The sequence below is a fragment of the Vidua chalybeata genome, chromosome Z, assembly GCF_026979565.1.
Source record: "Vidua chalybeata isolate OUT-0048 chromosome Z, bVidCha1 merged haplotype, whole genome shotgun sequence".
Lineage (NCBI taxonomy): Eukaryota > Metazoa > Chordata > Aves > Passeriformes > Viduidae > Vidua > Vidua chalybeata.
The window spans coordinates 76,139,839-76,165,923 of record NC_071570.1 but is presented as its reverse complement, the minus strand read 5'-3'; the positions used below and the strand labels follow the sequence as shown (position 1 = coordinate 76,165,923).

The following is a 26,085-nucleotide window of genomic DNA, read 5'->3' as shown; positions in this document are numbered from 1 at the left end:
CATGCTTTCCTCCAACCTCGTCACCCTCACGTTTCCTGCCTCTTTAAATAGCTGGAAAACAGGGGTACAAACTGTCTTGTGTTTCTTCGTGTGCACAGAGCAAAGTTGCAATACTGCATTAATGAACCTATTAATAGTCATCTAAACATATACCTCATAATGGAGACACCCGCCTGCCCCGGCCCGGAGAGACACCGTGCCTCGGGCAGGCCACCCCAGGACACCCAGGAGTGGCGCTGGAAATGGCAGCCACGGCCAGCCGGGAAAGCCCGCAGGGAGCGGCGGGAGGCACCACCTCCTGGGAGCAACGGCCTCGGCCGCCATCTTGTGCGTGGCGCCATCCCCTGCGGCGCGGACCCCACTCCAGTCCCGACCGCTGCTCCTGAATACGCGCTTTCTGGAAGAGGCAGACGCTGTTTTCTGTCTCCGTAGGGATTGGTCTCGGCTGAGACCAATGAGGCCGCACCCGTTAGCAGCCAGCCGGCTGCAGAGACCTTCCCACTCTGGTCAGCGCCCACTCCCTGTATCCCTCCCTCCCGGCTCACCCGTGCCTTCCACGCCCGTTCCGGTTTGGCGGCGCGCGGAGATTGGCTTTTCGATCCCGTCGGCCGGAAGCGGGACATTTGAACAGTAACGGACTGTCTAGGCTGCTCCGCTGTGGGGTCGCTGCTTCGGGACAGGGTAACACTCGGGACGGCTCCTGCCGGCAGCGCCCCAAGAAACGGGGCGACTCGAGGGTCTTCTTGCCGCTGCGACTCGGCGTCGCGGCGCTCCCGCGCCTGTCGCTGGGGAGCCGTGACAGATCCGTGGGAACAGCAGCCGCTCCGCCTTCCCCGGGGGCTGCTGCTGAATCGCTTTCTGTGCCCGAAAGCATGAGCGCAATCTGCGGTCTCCCCTTATAGGTGCTGAGAAGAGCTGCCTGCGTCCTGCGGGTCGCAGAATGGCCGGAGATGACTATGAGGAAATTCTTAAGTACTATGAATTACACGGAACAGTCGGCACAGGTGGGCTCACTCTGTGAATGCAAACAAGTGTGTGTGATGTGTGCACTCACCTCGATGTTTATCTGGGAGATTAACTGTTGCTTCAGAGTCTGTGGGTCATGTTTTCTCGGTGTATTTTGCGGGGCGCAGCTGTGGAACTGTAACTGGAAGGTGGTGGCAGCAATTGCTTCTTCCTCTGGTAATGATACTACATGCTGTGCATATGGTATTTGCTTCAGGGCGACTGAGATCAGGGTAAGAAAGCTTGTCACTATGCAGAGCTTTATACATTTCTGTTTCAAATTCTAGGTGGGTTTGCAAAGGTAAAACTTGCGCGACATCGTCTCACTGGTGAAAAAGTTGCGATAAAAATCATGGACAAGCTTGCTTTACAGGTAATCCAAAAGATACTTCAGAGCTGGTAAGGTGCTGTTCCTGTGGAGCTCTCAGGAATGCAGGTGCAACCTGTCACTGTGGGCTAGTGGTAGATGCTGTAAAATTGAAAGAATTTTAAAGGCACCACAAATCCTGTGCCCTCATATGGAGAGGGCAATGTTCCCTGGCAGTAAAACTGAGACAGTTACAGTTTTAAATATTAAGTAACTAAATAAACTAAGTCAGAGTGTTGATGAGAATAGTAGCACAAATCTGCCCCTTTGGGTTTTACTGACCAGTGTGTGAGGAGGGCAAGTGAGCAGTGACAGAGCTGGTGCTGGTTTGATTTTGAGCAGTTCTGATGTGCAGGTTTACTTTGAGGTACCGGCTGTCAAACTACTTCATACCTTGCTGTTGTGATCTTTTAGGATGACTTGCCTCGTGTTAAATTAGAAATCGATGCCATGAAGGACTTGAGTCACCAGCACATTTGCCAGTTGTATCATGTGATTGAGACACCCAAGAAAATATTCATGGTTTTAGAGGTAAGGAATGGTGTTTCTGCTATAGCAAAAATCTCTGGGTTTAGCCATAGCAGTAGATGGTAACAGAGTCCAAATGAAACAATTCTTAGAAAATTGTCTCAATGATGAGCGTGTCCAAGGTGCTGTAGTTTAAAAATGAAGCTGATAATGTGTTCTGTCTCATTGTAAAGTTACTTTTCACTGTTTGCAATAAACAAATTGACTTTAATTCCCACCTCACACTCCAAAAAACAGCACCAGCAGGATATGTGGGACCTGGGAAATGCCACTGAGTTGTCATGTCTTGGGCAGTTTCTGTCACCTGTGCTGGTAGTGTGATATGGCTGTGGCAAACATCAGGCAAGAGTTGGGCTCTTGGTTTTGTTGGATCTGTTGCACACTGGCCTGGGGCATGCCCATGGGTGCTGCTGGGATTAAGAAGAGGGAAGGAAAGAGAAGAGTGCCTCTTGCTGTGCAGTGTCCTTGTTCATGTTTACGTTTCATGATTGTATCCCAAATGTATTCCTTTTTTCCTGCTTTCATGCAGTACTGTCCTGGAGGAGAGCTGTTTGATTACATAATTTCTAAGGACCACCTTTCCGAGGAGGAAGCTCGCATATTTTTTCGGCAGATTGTTTCAGCAATTGCTTACGTGCACAGTCAGGGATATGCCCACAGAGATCTCAAACCAGTAAGTCGGAACAGTAGTTGAATTTGCATAAATAATAATGAATACCTACTTTTATTTCTCTGAATGGAGCTGGTGTGAGTTGTCTTCTCTGTTCTCCTGTGCTTAGAGCTCTTTAGTTAACATTTACTGAAAGAGCATTATTTCTACTTATTGCTTTGTTCCTCAACTGAGCTGGATGTGGCTGTATCTGAGGAAGGAGCTTCCTCTGGAAGAGAAGCAGAATAGTGCACTCCAGTTGAGAGTGGAGCAGACACAGATTTGATTTTGACTGTTGGTTAGGCATTTTTGCTATCCCCTTTATTCCAGCATGTACCCAGGGAGAGTTGTTAGGATTCCTCTCTATTGTGCAAACTGTTCTGTTCTGACATTCAAAGGAAAATGTGACTCCCCCAATGTAAACGAGTAAGGACAGAGGAGGGATGTGCCAAAAGACTGATCCTGTGGCTTTGCTGTCACCACAATAATTAAGCATGGGCTTAGGGAATGGAAGACTTGAGACTATTTCTCCTAGAAGGGGTTAGAAGTTTGCATGTTCAGAGACACTGATAACTGAGAAAAGCAAATTCTTTGGGTACAAGCATTTTACTAGACAGTTCATGAAATCTTTGTCTCCAAAGAGTTTCTCTCCAAGCAAAGCCTTCTGTATCCCTCTTGGAAGGATTTGGATTGTAGCTGGAGACCTGATGAATTCATAGGATTGTGAGAGAACTTGGTCGGGAATTGACTTCTAGTGGCTTCTGCTTTTATCTCCTGTTTAAAACAGTGTCATATCAAACTTCTTCATCCAGTCACATCTTGGACCTCTCCCTAGGATGAGACACCATAATGTTGCTGGGAAACCTGTTAAGATCTTCACTTTCTTTTTTATAAGAAAGGCATTTTCTTAGTACCAGTCTGAAAGTCTCCTGAGGCTTGTTGACTGTCATCATCCCACTGTGTGCTTCTCTGGCGGGGCTGGTGCTGTCTCTATGCCTCCTTTATAGGAATGAAAAGGCTGCCATGAGGTCTCCACTTAAGCTTTGTCACCTACAGGCTGAAAAACCATCTCTCCCTCAGCCTCCTCATGGAAAAAGTGCTCCAGCACCTTGGACAGGCTGGTTTCCATCCACAGAGTTTACCTCAGTTTGGTGTCTTTCCTGTGCTAGAGGGTGGGCAGAAACTGAATGTGCTGTTCTCACTGTGGTGAACAGAGGGCAAGTGGCTTCCCCCACTTTGCCAGCTTTGCTTCTTTTCATGCCATCTGGGATATCAATGGCTGCATTTTCTGCCAGGGCAGACTGCTGCTTCACAGTTTTTGCTTTCTGTGTAGCAGCCACCTAGGCCTTTCTGAGCAGTTAGGAGCTTGTATTTCCTATCTGGAATATAGGATATATTCATTAGCAACAGACCAAAATCTCCAGAGGAGAGCTTCAGGTAAATTATGGCTGGCAATGGCAAGAAGAAATAGGGTGAAAGAAAATGTGGTTTCTTGGATACCTGGCATTATACAAGAATTCATTACCACTTTCTCTTTTACTAGGAAAATTTGCTGATTGATGAGGACCACAATCTGAAGCTGATAGACTTTGGACTTTGTGCAAAGCCAAAGGTAAGGGTGTCAGTTGCTCTCATAGCAGAGCTTAATCAACTACAGTGCACACATAAAAATTGCAGGCGTGACTTCAGGGTGCAGTGCAGAGCCTTGTCCTGAATTTGAACTGTTGGTGTAGTTGTCCTACTGCTAATTGCTTCGTAGGACCTTAACAGCGTGAGACAGTTTTACACTTTCTGTGCGGAATATCAGTTTTTCTCCTCTTACACTTCATCTTCCATCTCAGTATGAGCACAGATTGCCTTGTGTATATCTACTTGTGTGTAGAGTATCTACTCCCACAAAGCACTGTAAAGCTTATGTTGGTGTCCATTTGCCCCCAGTAATTTTCAATGGCATGTGTAATTTTCAAATTATTTGTCTTTGTGTAGAGATTGCGATTCAAATCAATTCCCCTTACCTTTGCAAAGCCTCTGGATCCACATGGTAGTACTGAGTTGTTTAACAAGTTTAAAGTTTGTTTCTACATTGCTGCTTTGTTTGTCATCTTCACATATGAGATAGATGCTGGGAGGAAGGAATTTAATGGAAAGAAGATCTTACTGATCCAAAGTCTGCAGATTGTTTTAGCTGAGTCAAGATAAAGCACCTTGCAGGAAATTGAGAGTATTAGACGACCATCTTGGTGGTACAATGTCATCTCACTCTGATTTGCTTAAAACAAAGCCCAGGCTAAGGAATAACACATTTTTAATACGGAAGCATTTTAGTGGCTCTTCATGAAGTTATTGTCTCAAATATTGATAAAAATATCCAACCAGCCTCATGCCCAGTAGCTCTTGGATTACTGATTCCCAAGTTCCATCTGTTTTCTTTCCGGTCACAAAAGGAAGTATTTCTACCACAGGAGGAGCTGCAGAAAAGGCTGCTCGGGATAATGTGAAGAAGCAGCTTGGGATCTGAACATTTATAGGAGTCTCCTGGTCTTGGACAGTTTTTGCCTACACCAAAGCAAAATGTTAGGTGACTGTATATAGACAGCATTGAAAAATGAAACTTCTGAGGCCTCTTAATGTGTTGTTGCTAGAAGACACCATTTGTACTAGAGCCAATGCTTCTTTGTCATCAGTTTTGTCTTATTCTAGGGTGGCCTTGATTACCATCTGAACACTTGCTGTGGAAGCCCAGCTTATGTGGCACCAGAGCTGATTCAGGGCAAAGCATACATTGGCTCAGAGGTAGGTGATACAATTGTGGGTTAGGGTGTTTTTTTTTTCTGTGTGCACCATGTATTTAAAGCTGGTGAGATTGAGATATACTCCCATGTTGTCTTTCTTCAGTGTCATGTTGCCTCAGTGGCGCTCAAAAGCTGTGTGACTGAGAGCAGTCATGGCCTGGAATAGCTCCTGACCACAGGTTCTGCATCTGACTTTTTCATCTCTGACTAATTCTTCACTGTCCCCAGATGTTGCTCTACAAAAAATAACTACCTCCTAACACATTATTCCAGGCGGCAATTTGTTCTGTTAATTTTCCAAGTCTTGTTGCAAATTTCTATGCGGTCTCAGTATCTTGTGTACTTTGCCTTTGAAATCTTCTATGAAAACTTGGTCTTTGTACTGTGTAGTGTAGTAAAATTGAAGAGAACAAAAACTGTAGCAATTCTTCCAGCTTTGATTCCATGTCTAGAACATTGGGATTTGCTACATGCCCTTGTCAATTCATTCAAAATGCTGCAGTTTCAATCTCCTCAAACTTCCTGTCTGTGCTGTTGGATGGAGTCAGTCTTTTTTCCTTTACCTCCTTTGCACCATTGTCCCTGACCTCTAAGTCTTGCTTTCTTTTAGTTTTCCACAACGTCAGTGCTTCTCAAACTTCCTTTATCTTTATGACTGAAGTGGGGGTTGCGGTATGAGGCAAGTAGACCTTGTCATGTCTATACAGAAAAGTAACAGTGGGGCTTTAAAGCTGATTGTTACTGTACTGACAGCTGTCATAATCACAAATACTTTTGAGTACAAAATCCCTTCAGATGAGTTTGATTTCCTTTTTGTCAATGAATTCCTTGTAGGTTAAAGGTAATGCAGCAATTTGGTGACCTAAGAAAAAGAGTAATGGTTTTAATAGTGCTATAGTTTTAGTGAATTGAAAATTGTGTGCTTTCACTTTGTGATAAATGAATATGATTCGTGCTAATAACTGTAACTATATTGATATTTTAGAAAATATTTGTTAAAAAGTAATAGAGAAAAATTATATGTAATTAGTGTCACAAAACAGATGTTTTCAGATGTTCAGGAGGAAATAGGGTACAAGATGGAGTGTTTGAGATAAGCAATATCCTGAAAACAAAAAACTGCCTTGGGATGAATAAAGTTAAGAAAACTACCAGAGCAGAATTGGCATTGATGGACAGAGTCAAGACGATTCCCAAGGCAGGATTGGCCTTGAGATGAATAAAGTTGGGACAATTCCAGATAGGGAATTTAAAATAATGGTCTTATCTATGAAATAATAAGGCTTATTTGGAACATAATGCTTACTTACGTAACACAAAGCTTAATGCACATGCACAACTTGCCAGGTTATTCAGAGGATAGTGAGGAAGACGGTGAGCCTTCCTCTGAAAAGACCACCGAAAAGCCAAGAAGTAGCTCCAAGTGGAGCATACACTGTGCCGTACAGTGACGTAGATTTCAAGAATCGAAAACAGGAGGAGATTTACAAGAAAATATTGATGAATATGTATTAGCATACAGCATATAAGTTGTGTTTGGATTCTTTTGCTTTTGTATGTGAGGCATGGTGGGAAGCCCTCCCCATACCCCGATCGATTGGTTTTGCTTATGCTTTATCTGAACCACTGCCAGATTTGGTTTTGCGACTACTCAGTTGTATTATTTTATATAAAACTGCTGCTTAATTAAAATAGCTGCTAAATTTTAATTTTGTGGTTTATTTAATTGGACATATAGGGACCTCATTCATAAGAGTTCTGTCCAGAGTTAAGGAACCTACTTTCCACAAGTTTCATGTGGGCTTTGCCAAAAGGAGATAATGTGATAGGTCTCTAAGCCAGATGAGGTTTAAACAGACGAGGTTTGTGAACTCTCACTTTCATTTTTTAGGCAGATATTTGGAGTATGGGAGTACTGCTGTATGCTCTGCTGTGTGGCTTTCTCCCCTTTGATGCTGATAATGACATGGGTGTCTACAGGAAGATCATGGTAGGTATTGATACTAGAATACATGAGGAACAGGAATCACTAAGCATTATGGGAAATTTTCACTTTCTGATTTGAGCAAAAAAGGCTTATCTGCTGAATTTTGTTATGCTTTGCTTCTCTTTTGATCAGTATTTTGTGGATTTGTTTCTGTTTTCCCTCAGCCTGTGCAGTATTGTAGCTTGGACCTATGATACAGTAGAAAACTGAGACTTTTATATCTGAGTGTTTATCTGTCTTCTCCCTAAAAAATGCTAAAAATACTCTTCTTGAATGCCAGCCACTCTCATGTCTAGGAAAAGCAGGATTCTGCCTCTGGTATTATACCTTCCTCTTCCAAAAAGAGTTAAATAAATAGTACATAGTAAAATTAAGTTATTGATTGTTTCCCTGTAAACTCCTCTTGATGTGATTAAACAGCTGTTGTTCCTCATTACACATGCATCTCTGCCAGCCACTTCTGAGCTGCCATAAAAATCTATGTTGATGAAGCTTGGTCTGAGTGGGATGATGAACAGCAGTGCAAAGTAATGGCTTTGTATTCTTCTACCTCATTCTCCTCTCACCAAGAGTCTGATATGTCTTTAAAAAGACAGCAAAAAACCCTTCTTGAGAGTATTCAAGGACTACTTTGGCAGGGGGCAACTGACACTGGTTTGCACAGGAAATGTTTTCAGGGTGCATAACAGTCTGACTTCTATGAAGCACCTGATTATTTCAACAGAATGTGGATTTTTAATCTGGAATTGGAGTACACTTGAGTACCTTGACAGAAGGAAGTACCTTGACTAGGAAGCTTAGTTTGAGTTATGGAAGAGAGCTTTAAGAAAGAAAAAAAAAGGGGAAAAATAAGCTAAGACTACCTAATCTAAAGAGATTGTGTAAAGGTGCTAATGTTCAGATGAGATGCCAGTAAAATTACGTGACTTCCCAACTCATATAGTCATAGAATATTTTGAGTTGGAAGAGAGCAAAAAGGATCAAGTCCAACTCCCTGCTCTTTGCAAGACTACCTAAACTAAACCATGTGATTAAGAGTCTTGTCCGAATAATGCTAGCAAGCACTTAATTTCCCAGTGAAATTGCTATTAAGTGTAAACACCGGGGTTGTTGAGCTGCTTTTCCCTCTCTGCTTCTGGTGTGAACTGTGTTGTCTACCTAGAAAGTCAGAGCACACTGAGAACGTGTCCACCTGTGAGCATGCTGTCATAGGATGATGAAACCCTTTTTGGTACTCACTACACCAAGATGCAGAACCTGGTAAATGATCCAACTGCTTAAATGATCCAACTGAGCTGAGAACTCAGATGTGAAATGGAGATCTTAATTAAGAATATCAAAAATGACTCTGTGTAGTTACCATTGTCCAGCATGGACAGGAACTGTGAACTGGGATGTTTGGAGCAATGTAGCATCTGCCAGTGGAATATGTTAAAATGAGCTGAAACAACAAATGAGGTTTTAAAGTTTAGTTTGGGAGCAGTCAAAAACCAATCATGTCGCAGGTGTTAAGATGCATACTTGCTATTTCCACTCTGAATTTGTTTTAATTTTATGTGGTTGTGAATTGAAAATTGTTTCAAATGAGGGCTATTATGGAATTAGTTTCACATATTTTAAATCCTGAAATTTATTGTAATCTCATCTTGAGCCTGTTGCTGCAAGTCAAATCTGCTGCATGAATTCAATTCACATCATATGCTTTACATGCAGTGTTAATTCCCTGGAATGTTGTCTTCATTTGTGAATCAGTGGATTGACTTTTTGACTGAAAAATTAAGCTGTGGTATAACTACTGTAAAAAAAAAATTACTTCTGGTATGACCTTATGTGCCTGGCAGATATCACAACCAGATATTTACCATCCAGTATTGCCCACAGTAGAATAGGTGAGAATTGCTCTTTGTTGTGTTGTATTCTGTAGCATTATACTAAAGCCAAAATGTAGATTACCTGTGTTACTTAGTTTCATAGTAAAGCTGTGTTGTAAAACAGCCTACAGAACTATTCCTAAATAACTTACTAATAGTGTCTATAAAGATGTAACTAAAAGTCTTTAATCTGTGATGTCAATGCAATACATACCATTCTTAGAAATGTGGCTGCATATAATACCAACTGTTTTGTTATTAAGGCACTTGTCTGTAGAAATAAACCTGCCGTTACAAAATGATAGTTACGTTATTTGACGATGAGTTTGTACAGATTTTTATTTTTATCTCGGTTTTCATTCAGAAATAAACTATTCTTGGTGGTGAATTTGGTTTGGTTTCTAGCTACTGTTACTCCTCACATATGGGAGTTGTTTTTTTCTATTTTCTTCTAACCAAAACTTAAAGAAAAACAACAGTAAATAATTATCTTGAAAAAAATCTCACTTGCTAGATCTGTAACCTTTCTCCTGTCTGCTGTATGATTGAAAGTTTAGCATTAAATTTAACCTATTCAAAAAAGAATATCCTAATACTGAGGATGGTGTAACTTTGGTGTCTGAAAAGTAGTGATTTCAGGGAATCTTCACATTGCAAAGTGCTAGTATCAGTCATTCATAATCCAGTATGTTTGCACTTCTAGAACTTCAGTACTAAGTTGATAGGATAAACCAAGGCAATGGAGAAAGGAGCAGGTTAGCTGCAAAAGTGGGTGGAGATGGAGGTGTCATACAAGCAGAGTGGACGAAAACTGCAGCTGGTGATTCAAACATGGCATTTTCCTTTCTAATGCCGCCAGGTTTTAGTACTGCCATGACATTTATGCAAGTCATTCTTTAAGCTAAGTTCACATCTTCCTGCTGTTGTTTTTTTTTACAAAGTACAGATGTCACTATTGTCCAAGTAATTTAGTAGTTACTTTTGAGGTTCCGTGTTCTAAATCCTCTTCTTTTTTTGTAGAGAGGAAAATACAGTACTCCAAACTGGCTCTCTCCTAGCAGTACATTGCTCCTTGACCAGATGCTGCAGGTAAAGATTATTGTTTCTGTTCAATAGATGTATAAAGTACTGTTTAATTGGTTCAAAACATTACATCAAGAAAATATTTTAAAACCATTCTGTGTTTAAATGGGAAGTTTAATTCTTACAATTTTTTGAAGAGAAGATTACCATTGCCTTCAGCAAAAAAATCTTTGGGAAAAATGTTTGATTTCAAAAATAATTAGCAAAGTTTACATGATTTAACAGACTTCAAACAGCATGTATTTGGTTCTTCTTAATATAAAAACAAGAGCTGTTTTGTAGCCCAAATATACATGAATATAGCCAATGCTGCATATCCCTGGGAGATCTGTTGTAGCTGTAGGTTCTGTAACTGCTCTTCACAGTTAAGATCTTTGAGTGCGAGCTTCCTTTTGTGAAGCTCTGAAGAAGTACTGGTTTCTGGTTTTGTCCCTAATGACCCTAACATTCTGTGTGGAAGATCAATTGTTTCTTCACTTTTTCTCCACAATTTAAGTATCACTTTGATTTTTATGGCACACCAGGTCGACCCAAAGAAGCGGATTACAATCCAACACCTTTTAAGTCACCCTTGGCTCATGCAAGGTTTTTCTGATACTGTTCAGTGGCAAAGTAAATACCCAGTAAGTACTCTGGTCAGATAGATACTAAAGCATTTCATGTAATATTTGCTAGCTTACTACCATCCTCATAGTGCGTGGTATGAAATTGTTTGTTACAAGATGAACTTTGAGATGGTTGTGGTTGTTTTCTGATTCTCTTAGCTGTCAAAATATTATTACTTAGTCCTGATTTCTCTTGAGGAGATATTTCAAATGTATTTTCCTTGTATTCTGCAGCTGAATATGCAGAATAACTGAATTCTCATCAAAAAGTACTTCCACATATGAATGACCAGCTCCTTCCTTAGGCTGCTTGATCAGTACTTTCTTTAACGTGTAAAACACAAATAATATGAAGGTCGTGCTAGATGTGGTTATGGTTTATCTTGTATGTAGTCCTCAATGAAAATTGGAATTTTCAAAAATTCCAATGAAATTAAATGAAATTTAAAATTTTTCAATTTTTAATTGGAAAATTAAAATTTCACTGAAAGAATATTCATCCTCTCTCTCTCTCACTTGTTTTACTTGTGTGAGAGATGAAGGCAGTATGGAGAAGAAAAAAACCCAAATAATCTGGCAGAACGTGCTGACAAGTTCTGTATGTTGACAGCCAATGCTTCCCATTGCCACCAGATGCCACTGTTACCCTAGGTAAAGACCCTTTTACTGTGCTTGCACCATCAGTGTGAGAGATGGGCATGGCTCGTAGCTTTGGGTATTTATAGGTAGATAAAAGTGGACCTTCCATTCTAGTAAAAATCTTACCTGCTTTTGGGTGGCTTATTTGAATTTATAAGGCTGTGAGGATCCAGACTGTGAAGTTGTTGAAGTTGTAAGACTTTTTCAGTCTGTTTCCTACAATGTTTAGTTGTGATGCTAAACATTTGAAATACAAGGTCTAAAATCATCATTGACTATTGACTCAGCCCACTGGGTTTCACAACAGTGTCACTGTCAGATATGGATTAGGAGGTAAATTGAAAACCTCACACTTCAATATCCATTGTGTTGTTGCAGCTGGGACATCTTGATGAGGACTGTGTAACAGAGCTTTCTGTGTTTCATGAGCAGAGCAGGGAGACTATACTGCAATTAATAACAGAGGTAAGAAGTTTATGTCAGTAATTTACAGTAATTAACTACAGTAATAGAGTAAATAAATTTACTGTGTTATCAGACCAATACTTACATATTCCAAAATACGACATTTTACATACATTTCAGATTTAAGGAGGCCCTGCAGAACTCTAGAATCTAGCTGTAGCTTGCAACTACAAGCTACTGGTTCGGAAGTTCAAATTTGTTTATTTATTTTTCTCCTTTAATTGTGATCTTCATGTTTCCTAAATCTTACTGTTTCCTAAATCTTACCACTATGGTAAAATCCTTCTGAATCTCTGAAAGTCAGAACAGACTTGTAGAAATTTATAGTTGAACAACAGATACCATTTGCTGGGTTAACTCTTTGCTTTGAAATTGTTCAATAAAGAGTAGGAAAACAAAAAAAAAAAAAAAAAAATCAACAACACCCAGGCAGTCAACAAAATACAGGGGCTTTTGGAGTTCACAGATTTTTAAAAATAGTGAGTATGTTTAGTCATTTTTGATGACAAATGATAAAAGTTGAACTGAATACTTCTGAAAGAATTGTGCAAATGTTAGCAGTAACATTGCAGGCTGTTGAAAAGACTTAAAGCATGATGTGTACTCCAGCTTTTACCTGAATCTGAAAATTCTTCATTATAACTGAATTTTCTGCTTCTTTGTACTTCCTAGCAGTGACAATAGTTTTGGGTTTTTGAAAACACTTGGGTTTTCCGCATAACTGTAGCAGAAACAGACTTTTAAAATGTGTGTGATAGTTTTAACAGATTTGTGGAGTTAATTTTCTTTGTTCTTTAGTTATAGCAAATAATCAGAATAACCTGTTTACAGAGGGGAAAATCCTTCCAAATAAGTTTGTGCTATTTGCATAGTCCTTTCCTGGAAGACTCTAATCCCTTATAAGTTATTCAAACTAACTGCACTATGCTGCAAACCCGTCAAAAGTGGTGTCTGTTCTTCACGCACACAGAGCTGCTGAAAATAATACAAAAAGTTGTCAGTTAAGAAAGAATGGGCAGGAATTACTTCCAAGAAATTTATACTCTTGCTGAAATATTGGATAAACCAAATTGCTGGGTTTGCATTCACTTCAGTAGATAGATCTTCACTCCAGCATTTCCATGCTACTGCATGAACTACAAACTAACTTGCAAAGAACAACCAACATAGGGCCTTTTTCTGGATTTCAGGCATGTAATGCAAATCACTTGAAGTCTGAAATTACAGTTATGTGTAATTAGGGTTGCATATCGAATAGAAAAACTTGTGGAGATATGGAAATACTCAGAAGGCTGAAGTTGACTTGTACTTGTAATATTTCCAAAGAGGAGATTAAAATACTTTTTCTTTCTTTCTCCCTGACCCTACAGTGGAAATATGACCACATGTCAGCAACATACCTCTTGCTTCTATCCAAGAAGGCTCGTGGCAAGCGTGTTCGTTTAAGGTTTCCGTGTCTAACAGAACATACCAGTACCACGATGTCAACCGTCCTTGAGGTAAACTTGAGTTCAGCAGGCCAGCATCTTCTTTAAAATCCTGCTCTGCATTGACACCGCTCTGCCTGGAGAAATATTCTGGTGCTCTAAACATCAGGAAGAGAGCATGAGCCTGAGTTTAGCTCAGCTGGTTAAAGCATGGTGGTAATAAGACCAAGGTGGTTATGATCCCTGTACGGCCCATTCACTTAAGAGTTGGACTTGGTGATCTTTGAGGGTCCCTTCCAACTTGGAATATTATGTGAAGTACACAGTCAGCTAAAGTCTTGGGCATTAAAGAGTTCAGTTGTCTCATTAACATGATTTAGCAAGCTAGGCTGCTTCTCTGGATTGGCTTTACTGGAATAGCCATCTGGGAGGATTTGATGCATCAAGTGTCACACAGAATCCCTCCTTTTTAATGGCCTCAATTTTTCTCTTTTGTGGCCTGGATGATTCCAGATCTTGTTCTGTAATGACTATGTGCACTCTGTTTGTTTGTCTCTATATTTTTTCTACCTTGAGGGTTGCATTTGGTAAGGAAAATCTTTTGATACCTCATGATATGTCACCTGGGCAGTGTTCTCTAGATGACATAGACACTATGGGAGCTGGTGATCAAATCAGAAGGGAGTCATCCCTTTCTCATCTGTTACACTTGAGTACATAATCCTAGAGAGGAAGCTGTTTACTTTGAGTAAAGGAAATGTGTTGCTACTGTTTTTCTGATGATTGGGATTCTGAAGTAATTTTGTATATCTTAGGGGAATTTCTATTCCTGTAGTTTGGTAGTGGCTAGAGTTGCTAAAATCCTTGCAATGCTGTATATAATACGCAAATATATGTGACATCAGCAATACTAGTCTAGTTGACAAATTCCAAAACGTTCAGTGGAGTTGCAGACTTGTATAAGCTGTTTCCCCTTGAGACAAAATATCTGTGAAATGGTCTGAGTGTGCTGCTTTTTGTGTTAGAGGCAAGCACTCAGAATAAATACTTTATGTATCTCATTCAGTTGCATGTACATCATTTCCGTTCACCCATACAGCTCTTTTGATATGTGAATTCTAGGACTACTAGAGCTGCATAATAGATAATGAATCGTAAGTGTTCCTGAATATGCTTAATGTGATTTCCATGATCACGGTGGGTTAGCCTGCTACACTCTGATGATTAAGGTGGAGGTTCACTAGGTTCAGTTGTGCTGAACTGTTAAGCTACTTCATCTCTAGTGATGTCCAAGGTAAATTGGCAAATGCTACTAATTGACATACGCATTATGCCTTCCTAGATGATGTCTACACAATACAGCAATCCATTAATCCTCCTGCAGTGCTCAGAACACAATTAACTTGCCTGTGCGTAGCTTCTGGGTGAACATCAACTGAATTTGCTGAAACATGCAGCTAGCAAAGCTCTCTAGCTGGACCTGATCTAATGTGAAGACAATGAAGCAAACAGAACCTTTTAGTTAACCATTTCTGAATTTGGTGGCACAAGCTTGTACATAATACTGCTTGACTTCAAGTAGTTTGATATAGAAGCATGTTGCAAAATAGTCACCATGAATTACATCTAGAACACAATAGCTGAGATATCCTAATCATGCATTCATGTTTAATGGAATGTGATTTCAACTACACTGTCAGCTTCTTGTAGTTAGTAACCCTCTGGTAAGGGCTTTTGAGTAAGGTATCATAGAAGATCTAGAGCTTATCAGACAGCTCTCTGTTCCAGTAGTAATGAGAGATCTGCTCATTGTGATATCCTTGATCATGGGGCAACAGAAACTCACCAGCAGAACATGGGTTACTAAAATGTCATCCATTCCAGCTTTTTTATAATGGTGTCCATTTCAGCCAAAGACTGACAATTTAAAATGACTGTGTACAGTTTCATTGTAATGGTATGAAGTAAGTTCTTGGGAAGAGTTTCCTGTAAGTAACAAAAAGGTGTTAGAGACTAAGGATGCTTGGATATATACCTGCTTGTATGTGGTGTGAACCATAAAGGTTAGCAACCTTGGCTGAAGTTACAAATCCCTTGATTTAATAACTGACAAAATTTGGGGAGGGCAGAACTAGCCATCAGATGAAGGGTTCCAAATGCTAGTTCCAATTAGTGTTGTGGATTCAGTAGTCATATGTTTTGGATATATGTGTTTATCCAGCCTCCTTTCAAACGTTACTCCATTCTTCTCTTGGATTCTTTCTAAATTATTACTAGGACTTTTGGTAAAAAGAGGTTGTGGTCCAAGCCTTCAATTCAAATGTGGCCATTTTTGTGAGTTGCTTCTCTTCCTAAACCTGGTCAAGAAAGATGATTTGGCAATGGTGCTTTGAGAATAGTTTCACACCTACTTTTGATAAAAATGACAGATCTACAACAACAATATTAAAGTCATATTATATAACCTAGGTCACCATCATGGGAACTTCCATTATTAGGAACTTAGAAAGAAATTAGATTTAGACTTTAATGGCAGTCTTTTCTGATGAAATCTTACTTTTAAGTGTGCAGTGGAATCTCAACTGAATATTTCTTTCCAGTCTGGAAAAATTGTGATGTGGCAGAGTGCAGTGAAGTGCCATGTGCATTTGTATTCATGGAATTTACAGATACGGCTTCACTGTTTGAAGAGTCTCTGTTAGAAAAATTTGATATAAATACTCATGGAATGAAGCAGGTGTTTGATACAGTGTCCTTAATCCAAAAGATCTTATTTTCATTTGTCGTGGTTTTTCATGGGGGTGCTGGCATTGTGCCAGTGTCAAACCATGTCATCGTTGTACATAAAAATTACTGAATATGTAAATGTTTGGTAGACCCTGGCCTAGTGGAGTTACAAATGGAGTAAAGAAGTGTTTTAAATATATAGCTGAACATATGTTGTGCCTTCCTCTAGCTGTAGGTAACTTGACTAAAACTTGAGCTTTGATCATATAGAAAATGAGTCAATAAGGATTTTAAAACCAACAGGAAAAAATAAGGTTCAACAAACAAGGTCTCAGACCTAGGCTAAAGCTGGACAAGTTTCTTAAGAAGTGCAGCTATATTGGACAAGAAAATCAAATGAAGCAATTAAAATTTTACAATTAAGCCAAATGGAAATTCCTAGCTGTGCTTAGGTAAGCTGGTGAGGAATAGCCTTAAATGTGCAAGCTAAAGAATTTAGAAGAGCTGGTAAAGAAACGGCAAATTACTTGCAAACCTTATGAGCAAGTTGTAGAGGGAATCAGAAGTATTGAAGAGTTTTTAACTATTGCTCTGTAGTCAGGCATTATATGATATTTTTACCCTGCTTCGGAATTTCCGTGTCCGTAATGTTCCTGAATGTGATCAGAATACAGCAAAGGATGGCTTTTTTCTTTTTGTTATATCTCTTGTAGCATTCAAGGCCTGATGCCCAACTGGAGGATATGGAATTCACACTGTCAACTCCAGTGACAAGAAAAGTGGCATCAAAGAAGCATAAAAACAAAGAGAATGTTGAGACAGTGCCAGCTTTGAGAAATGAAATGCCCTTTGTGCTTCCTAAGACTCCTCTTGCAACGAGTCAAATGGAGACACAGGTACAAGCTGTTCCCCTTAGGGCACCGGCTTTCAAAGGTATGTAGAATGTAACTAATGAAAGCTTAGAACATATATATTGCTTGGGAATCACTGAAACCCAAATATAAGCACAATATTTCTTCATCCAATACATCTATTTCTGAAACATCTCAATTTTTTTGTCCTATGCACCACCGAGTTTCTTCTAGTACATCTGATAGGGTGCTGCAAAAGTTTTAACCATCCATCAGGGCATGTTACTTGTGTTGCTGCTCACAATTATCATGTGTGAGTCCCTTTTGGTATACCCTAACATGGAGCCAAGCACTGTGTTGTTAAAGCTTGCACCTGGTTCCACTTTTCCATGAAGGCTGAGATTGCAGTTTCCTCAACACTCTGTTTTTCCTTTGTGATTATCCTGAATGAAAATAAAAGCATACTTTTAGTTAATCTGCTTTAATTGCTGGCTTTAAGAGAAATCTAGCTTTTGGATTTCTTATGGTTGCATATCAACATTTTCACAGGGGCAGTCCAGTATAGCAGTGAAAATGCTTCTGTTAACAATATGTAGGTCTTGCAGCTATGCAATAGACCACAGTATAAATTATGTCAGTTACCAGAATTTTCTGTCGTCAGCCTGTCTAGTCATGTACATATCCCATATGTTCCTTACCATTTCATTCAATGATTACCATTAAAGTTTTGGTGTTGATACTGTAAATGCTAACTCTGTCCTTCAAATGCCAAAGGCTCCTCACAATAGGAGACTTTTTCATTTCTGGTGTTAAGGAGCATATTGTTAGGAACCATAAGTTTTTGCAGGCTGATTCGAGGAATAAGGGATTTTGAATATACTGCTATTTAATGAGATCATTCATAAAGAATAGCAATACAAAAACTAGTTAATGAGTTTGCCTTAAGATTGTACATAACTTGTAATATCTGACATCTTTGTATGTCTAAAAACAAAAGAGATACTATCCAAAATGGGAAATGTAATAACCTTTCTAGCTCATTTATTTAGTGACATTTCTGAGAATTAAGAAAGCTGTCTTTGCTGCATTGAAAGATCTTTGATTCAGGAAATAGAAAAGTGGAAGAATCCACTGGAAATTTTGAGGTTGTTTGTCTGGAGTCAGGTGCAATTCTGTAGAGAGCTGAAACTTTAAACATTGAAGTTGTGTTTAATTGTGACAACTTATTTGCTGACTGTTTCACTTGGTGTTTTCTCCTGTGCCTTTAAAGTCATGCTCTGCAGACACTGACTTTCTATACCATTGTGTAGCATGTACATTGTATATTAAACATGACTATATAAACTTATACCCTTCATATAATGGAAATGGATCACTGAAGAACACAACTACTCAATGCAGTGGATTGCTCCATATTTAGTCATGGACCAGCAGCAGAGCAAGAAAGCAATTCTAGTCCTCAAATTTCTAGTACTGAACTGCAATGGTTACTCTTAAGGTTTGACTTGTAGAGCCCTGGGGAAATCAGTCACAGTTTTAATTTGTAGAGTAGAGGTAGTAGCAAAAACATATTTTATAATTCCCAAAATATAGACCTGAGATAGAAGAGGGGGTCTGGTGCTAGAACGAAGTTATTAATAATGAGAAATAGTCACTGAAGAAAAGAAAATCCTTTTACGCAAAGACATACCTGGTTTGGCTTGGACATTTTCTTTCAGAGAGTCAGTTCACTGCAGCCACCCCAATTAAGAAACCTGCTAACCGGACAAATGCAGATGAATTAGCAGCTGAGATTCTTCCTGAAAGAAGGTAAGTGTCCAGTTATTTGTGTACATTGCTGATTTAGAGCAGGACTACCTTAATCCATGGGCTGCCTGGGAAGCCCTGTTACAACAGCAAGCTGCTGTTCCTATTCTTTTTGGTAAAAACTTTTCTAGAACCTCTTTTTACAGTCACTAGAAAATAATGAAGGTAGAGAAAAGTTTTAAAACTATGTAACTCAGTATGATCTATTTTTCATAATGTAGATGCCTTCTTATTCCAGGTCTCCAAAGGACTGCAATTTCTAGACACATCTCTGGGTTTAAACTTCAACAGACTTTCAAACAGAAACTCCTCTAATACATTGCACTTGATTCCATTTTCTTTGTTCTGTCATGTCTGGTAATATTTTAGTGACATCTTTGAAATAATAGTTTTTTAACACAGAGGGAAAAATAACAGATTAATCTGTTCATGTAACAGGTGTCAGTCAGTGGAATTAGATCTCGACCTTGCACATGTGGATAGCAGCCAAAAGAAGAGAAAAGCCAAAATATTTGGAAGTCTTGAAAGAGGCCTAGATAAAGTGATCACAATGCTTACACCAAGCAAGAAGAAACGATGCACTAGAGACTGTCCAAGGAAACTTAAGGTATGGTTGCTGCAAAGGTCTTACAATAAAGCATGTATTATTAAAATATTAAGTAATTATATTAGTTATGTATTAATTATTGTCTTACAGTAATTATGATTGAAAACATCCAGTAGCTTCAGAAATGGTTTTGGGAAAGCTTCTGTGACCTGTCTTGCCTGAATTCTACAATGAAGTGCTCTTACTTATTGCTGATAACAAAACAGTGCCCCAGTTACCAGATTAATTTATCTGTTAGTCTGGGTTCAGGCAAGAGATCCAGGGAGGAGTTTGGCCCTTGCTACTTATAGCCCATCTAAACCAAACGTGAAGGAAGCAGCATGGTTTGAAAGGAGCCCTACTGGCCAGTTTTCAATCATTCTGGAGAAAAGGCACAAAGTGTGCACAGGTTGATGGCCTGTTGTGACAGGTGGGTGAATAACAAGAGACAGTTAACAGGCTGTACTGAACTGAGGGGCTGAAATGGACATAGTTGTGGCTTCAGAACCATCCACCTACAATGGATACCTGAGCAGGAGACACCTTGAGCCCTTGTGACCCACAAAAACAGTGCTCCAATTCAACTTCCACACTCCAGCATTCAGACTGAAAACACATATGGTTTTAGATGTTCACAGGCAAGGTTCCCATAAAAAGAAACATTGAGTACTTGCAGTGAGCGACTCTATTCAAGGGCATAGAGACACCCATCTGCTGGCCTGATAAAGAGTCACAAGAAGTTTGCTGCCGACCAGGTGATAGGATTCATGATGTTGCTGAGAGGGTACCCCAACTTCTCAAGAGCATGGACAGCTACCTGCTACTATGTTATCATGTGGGTAACAAATGGTGCTGCAAGCCAAACAACAGACAGGATCAAGGAAGACTGTTAACACCTGGTGAGGCAGGTAAAAACATTAGTGCCCAAGTCATCTTCTCATAGTGAGAGAAAAGGGGACAGCCAGAAGCAAATGCATAGTGCAGATCAACATCTGGCTTCATGGCTGTGCCATTGAGAAGGTTTTGCCTTTTAAACAATGGGTTGTACTTAATGATTGTAGCCTGTTAAGCAGAGATGGGATGGATCCACCTGTCTAAAGTGGGCAAGAAAATCTTTGGCAGCCCCCTGGCCAATTTGGAGAGACTGACTTCAGACTGAAGGACTCAGGAGTGGGGTTCAAAATGGTGATGCTTGTGCCATTGCTTCCTTCTTGATTAGGCCATACCAACCAATGCAGTAACAGATGTTTCTTGGCTGCCTCTCAAGATGAGGATCAAAGGGCAAGCTATGCTGAGAGTATGCATTGCTGTTGTGATTGCTCTTACACCCGCTCTGTGCAACCCAATTGCTTGATTACGTGCATGAAATGCCTAGACACAAACGTACAGCATGGGGAATAAACAAGAACTAAAAATCTATGTGTGGTCACAGGGCCATGATCTCAATGCAATGACAGAACATGGTGGGATAGCTTATGTGACTGAAATGTTGTCAGGAATGGCCAAGTCAGTGTGATAAGCTCATTGTGTAAAAGACTAACTGTAATGTATTGAGCTCTACCCAGGGTCAGGTGAATGAGGTGAGAATTTAAGGGAAAGGTGACACTGTTGCAGGTGTTTACTATAATCCACCTCATCAGAGGGAGGAAGCTGATGAGCCTTTCTGTGGACAGATGGAAGTAGCCTCATGATTACAGGCCCTGGTTCTCACAGCGGACTTCAACCACCCTGATATTTGTTGGAAGGGCAACATAGCACAGCACACACAGTCCAGGAAGTTCCTACAGATTATTGAAGATAACTTTTTGACACAAGTGGTGGAAGAGCCAACAAGGAAAGGTGTGTTGCTGGACCTTGTACTAATGAACCAGGAGGGACTGAGTGAAGATGTGAAGGCTGTAGTGACCTTTATTGTAGTGACCATGAGATAATGGAACATGGGATCTGTGTGGTGCAAACAGAGTAGCAGGACTACAACTCTAAACTGCTAGAGAGTTAACTTCAACTTCTTCAAAAATCTATTTAGAGGAATCCCATAGGATGGGGCTTCAGAAGAGAAGGGAGTCCAAGAGAGCAGGTCAGTATTCAAGGCAGCACTTCTTCAAAGTTCAAATCCAGCATATCCCTGTGATAAAGAAGTTAGGCACAGGGAGTAGGAGATCTGCATGAATGAGCAGGGAGCTTCTAGTGAACCTCAAATGGAAGAAAGAAATTTATAAGATAAGGAAAAAGGAACAGGCCATGTAGGAAGACTAGGAACATTGTCAAAATATGCAGAAATGCAACTAGGAAGGTTAAGGCCCACTTGGAATTGAGCCTGGCAAGGGATATAGATGAAAACAAGAATGTATTCTATAAGTACATCATCAGCAAAAGTAAGATTAGGAAAAACACGGGGATGCTGTTGAATCAGACAGGTGTCCTGGTAATGAAACATACAGAGAAGGCAGAATTACTGAATGCCTTCTTTGCCTCAATCTTTAAGCTGGGGATCTGGCTCATCCACTTGAAGGCTGTGATGTCAGTCAAGTTGGGAACTTGACAGGCTGGAGATAAACCTGGGCAGAGAGAAACCTAAGGAGGTTCAACAAGGGCAACTACAGGTCCTGCGCCTGGGGAGGAATAACCCCAAGTACCAGAACAGACTGGGAGTGACCTACAAGAGACCAACTCTGTGAAGAAGGACCTTGAGGTGCTGGTGGATGGCAAGTTGACCATGAGCTGACAGAGTGTCCTGGGGACCAGGAGGGCCAGTGGGATCCCAGAATGCATCAGGAAGAATATGGCCAACAGGTCAGGGAGGAGATCCTGCCCCTCTGCCCTGCCCAGGTGAGGCTACATCTGGAATGCTGTGTTCAGTTCTGGGCTCCGGATTCAAGAAAGACAGGGAGTTGCTGTAGAGGGTCCAGCAGAGGCCATAAGGATGATTAAGAGTTTGGAGCATCTCTTATGAGGAGAGACTGGGAGCTGAGCCTGCTTAGTCTAAAGAAGAAAAGACTGAGAGGGGATCTCATCAATCCATATAGATACCTCAAAGGAGTGTCAAAGGACGGTGCCAGACTGTCTTCAATGGTGCCCAGTGATAGGCTGAGGAGCAGTGGCCATAAAATAACCTCATGTTCAACCTCAGCGTGAGGAAGAGCTTCTTTACATTGAGGGTGGCAGTGCGCTGAAACAAGCTTCCCAGGGTGGTCATGGAATCTCCCACTCTGGAGACATTGTAAGCCCACCTGGATACATTCCTGTGAAACCTGCTTTAGGGAACCCTGACTTGACAAGGGGATTGGATTGTGTGATCTCCAGAGGTCCCTTCCAACCCTAGTGATTCTATATACATCATTCAAATGCAACTTACATACTTCAGAAGCTATACAAGAAAAATTTGTACTTGAATCTTTAGGCAACATGTTTGAAAAAGAGAATTATCATGAAAGAGGGCAGGTTGTTTTTTCAAGGCATAAGCAGTTGTATAGAAGCTAATGATGTGTCCCTTCAACAGATTGGCTGCTGGGATACCTACCACACAGAGAACTGTCTGTCAATCATGCACATTCAGGACAAGATATTGGGCTACAAACCTGACCAGCTGATCAGACAGGAGTCTAGACTGTGCAAATAATCCAGGAACCTGAGCAACTGGAAGCTAGATATTCTTTCTCTAAATGCCTTTAGTCTCCTGCCTCAGTTTCTCTTGTCTATAGTCTATGCAAAATTCCTGAGGCATGTCTAGAGACACTGGGCTACAGTACAGCAAGACAGTGTTACAGCAGTTATGTCAGAGAGTTGCATACATGTAAATCCAAATAACGACCACAAGAAGCACTCTTCTACTGACTTTGCATCCTCAAACTACGTTAATTTTTCAAGCTTTTTTTCAGTCTTGTCTTCTCTTGGCTGCTTCTGTGACTTCAGAAGCCAGATATAGGACATGTTGGTATGTTACAATTGTCATATGCTTCCTCCCAATACCTCCAGGCATTTGCTCGTTGTTCAAGAGGTCACTTAGTGCACAAGATTGTTATATGAAATACTAGATATGATTAAAACTGCCTATAACAGTAAATTTAAAAGTAGTAAGTAACCTCTTTTCTTTATACATGAAGAGTTGCCTGGTGCACTGCCTGCTCCTTGTTATCAGAAGCACTCTGTCTCAGCTTTTGACTATTTCCCAGCTCTGCACCATACAGCAGGGTGATAGATTTGGGATGTTGAAGCATTTGTCACCATGGTTGTTCTGAAACTTCCTTAGTGAAAACTTTTTGCAATGTCTTCAGTTTTAGGAGATTTTTATTTTTTTATTCCTTTTTTTTAGCAAACTGATGTTACTTTTGATATTACTTTTAGGCACGCTGTAACATTACCACCACTTATCTGCTGAATCCAGACGAACTGTTGAATGAAATAATCATTGTTCTTTCAAAGAAGCATGTGGAATATGTTCAGAAGGGGTAAGTCTAAAATATGATTAGTTCAACTTTTATTTGTCTAAATGGTTGCTAGTCCAGTCCTTAAAAAGCAAATTATTTAAACTTAGTTTCTTGACCTTATTGTAAAATAATCTTTACAGAAAGTGTACAAGGCACTAAATAAATGTCTGCAATTAAACATGCCCACACAGAACAAAGCTATGTTAAGTGTATTCTAGCAGAGCTCTTTCACCAACAGGTATAAACCAATAGTAGTAGGGTAATGCTTAGGAAAAAAATCACATCAGCCTGTCTCATGTGAAATTTTAAATACCAAAAGTTGTTTCAGGCACAGTCACATGAACAAATGGGACAGTTTTGGAAAATAGTGTAGATACCTTTTAACTCTCATTCTTGGCAGTTAAAAGACATTAGCCTTTAGGCAAGAGGTCAGTACATTTTAAAACGTGTGCAGACGCCACGTTCCTTTTTGTGGATTATTTGAATTTGTACTGTTTGCTAGCTACACTAAGCTACTGATTGGTTAGATTGGTTCTTACTTCTGATCAAACTGAAAGACTATTTCCTGACCTCCCAATGCATGAAATAACCATTGTGCTCACTTTTCAATATGCATTTTCTCAAGTTCTTGAGTATTTCAGTGTTGGGTATTGGTAGAACATCAGAGTTATACATCAACCTCTGATGGATTTCCAAACTCATAATATGGAAGGATGCTAGATTGCACAGCAGCACCTGCTCCCATTGTAATCATTCAAACTCTGCATTCAGTTTTTCCTATTTTCACACCAGCTGAGCTGCAATCAACAGAGAGTAGAGTGTTCTTGTCTAGGAAAAACATGGGAACTTTCCTTCATTCCAGCTCTGAAGATAGGGGCCTTTGGCATGCAGGGGTTCTTGTGGTAGTGTAGGATATTGGTGCTGCATATTGGTCCTAGGGCATAATAATAAATATGAAACTACAGTATTTACAAAGGTCTGAGGTGACTAAATTGTGGACTGTTTCACAATATTCTGAAGAGCAATGGGGTATTTTATTTAAAGTGCTTCTATTAATTTAAAATAGTATTGCAAAACAAATATGGAATGGTTCAATAATTATTCTGTTTTCCCTTCTGTTTTACAGTTATACCCTGAAATGTCAAACACGGTCAGATTTTGGTAAAGTAACTATGGAGTTTGAGTTAGAAGTATGTCAGCTCACTAAGCCTGAAGCAGTGGGTATCCGGCGACAACGGCTTAAAGGAGATGCCTGGGTCTACAAGAGGCTGATAGAAGACATCTTATCTAGCTGCCAAGTGTGAGTGGCAGAGTCTTTTATCACGATGTTTTAGAAAGGTCTTTTCAGACAAGTAATTCTTTCTCACAGTCACAGCTATATGTGAAAAATCTGTCATCTTGGGTTTTTAACCATCCCTCCTTGTACATATTCCTTCTGTATGCTTCCTTTAATACTAGGTTTGTAATAAATGTTCTGCAACTACAACTTTTCTGAAGCAAAATTCTGTAAGCCATTCCCTTGCTTACGTACTTTTCACATATCTGGGTTTTAAAAGTACTGGTTTTATGCGCTGAAGCTTATTGTGGGATGTCTTCAGTTATCAAGTGCATGGTGCACAGTAATAGTCATTTGCATAATTCTCTTCCTGTCTCTGCTTAAGTAGGATTTATTGAGATCATTAACTAAGTCACAGCTGTGGTTCCCAGAGTTACACTATATGCTCAGTGTTGTACAAAATAGGACGGGCTTTAGTAAATGTGAAATCAAGTGTGCTAGGATTTAAACTGATCCCATATAAAGCATTGTGCTATCTTGTTATGAAGCCTTAGTGATGCTTAACAAGCCTGTGCACTTTCTGAAGCTCTTGTGTTAACGTGGTGATAGGAGGATCTCTGAAGAACACCACCACCTTTGAATTGTTCTGAATGGAGAAGGCATTTGTCAGCCAACTGTCTGCAAGGAATTCAGTGACACCTCTAAGAGAACTTAAGTGCCAGAAATAAAACTAGAAATATGCAGAACAAAGCAAGAACATCTAAGAGTTGCTTGGAGGGTTGCTATCATATCTTAAAAACAGATGCATATCTCCCTATGCTTGTGCTAGGTGTCGTGTGGAGTGTTTAATTCTGCCTTTAGTTGTGCTACAGCAGAAACCACATCAGGCCAATCCCTAGCAGCAGCAGGAAGACATAGGTTGAAGCCTTTCTCTAAGTGATGACATTCAGTAATACTTAGACAAGTTGACGTGTGCTGAAGCATTTTATTAAAC

General features: G+C 40.1%; 1 protein-coding gene across 2 annotated transcripts; it reads left to right on the top strand.

Moving 5' to 3' along the window:
* Nucleotides 1–307: 307 nt before the first annotated feature.
* Nucleotides 308–25,799, top strand: MELK (maternal embryonic leucine zipper kinase). Of its 2 annotated transcripts, XM_053932775.1 has the most exons (18): nucleotides 308–506; nucleotides 903–1,004; nucleotides 1,293–1,378; nucleotides 1,787–1,903; nucleotides 2,430–2,573; nucleotides 4,093–4,161; nucleotides 5,250–5,342; nucleotides 7,233–7,331; nucleotides 10,220–10,288; nucleotides 10,807–10,905; nucleotides 11,905–11,991; nucleotides 13,362–13,490; nucleotides 16,859–17,078; nucleotides 18,715–18,805; nucleotides 19,241–19,409; nucleotides 23,733–23,836; nucleotides 24,942–25,115; nucleotides 25,701–25,799. In XM_053932775.1, the coding sequence occupies exons 1-18, from the start codon at nucleotides 455–457 to the stop codon at nucleotides 25,729–25,731; spliced, it is 1,935 nt and encodes a 644-aa protein (XP_053788750.1). In that variant the 5' UTR covers nucleotides 308–454; the 3' UTR covers nucleotides 25,732–25,799. The 2 variants fall into 2 exon arrangements, with proteins under 2 accessions (XP_053788750.1, XP_053788751.1); XM_053932776.1 differs by lacking the exon at nucleotides 25,701–25,799 and having other exon boundaries at nucleotides 309–506; nucleotides 24,942–25,301.
* Nucleotides 25,800–26,085: the final 286 nt, after the last annotated feature.

Coding starts and splice junctions, on each gene's coding strand:
- MELK (XM_053932775.1), top strand. CDS start 455: ATGAGGCCGCACCCGTTAGCAGCCAGCCGGCTGCAGAGACCTTCCCAC. Junction 1,904..2,429: donor AAATATTCATGGTTTTAGAG/GTAAGGAATGGT, acceptor GCTTTCATGCAG/TACTGTCCTGGAGGAGAGCT. Junction 17,079..18,714: donor TAGGGCACCGGCTTTCAAAG/GTATGTAGAATG, acceptor ATTTTCTTTCAG/AGAGTCAGTTCACTGCAGCC.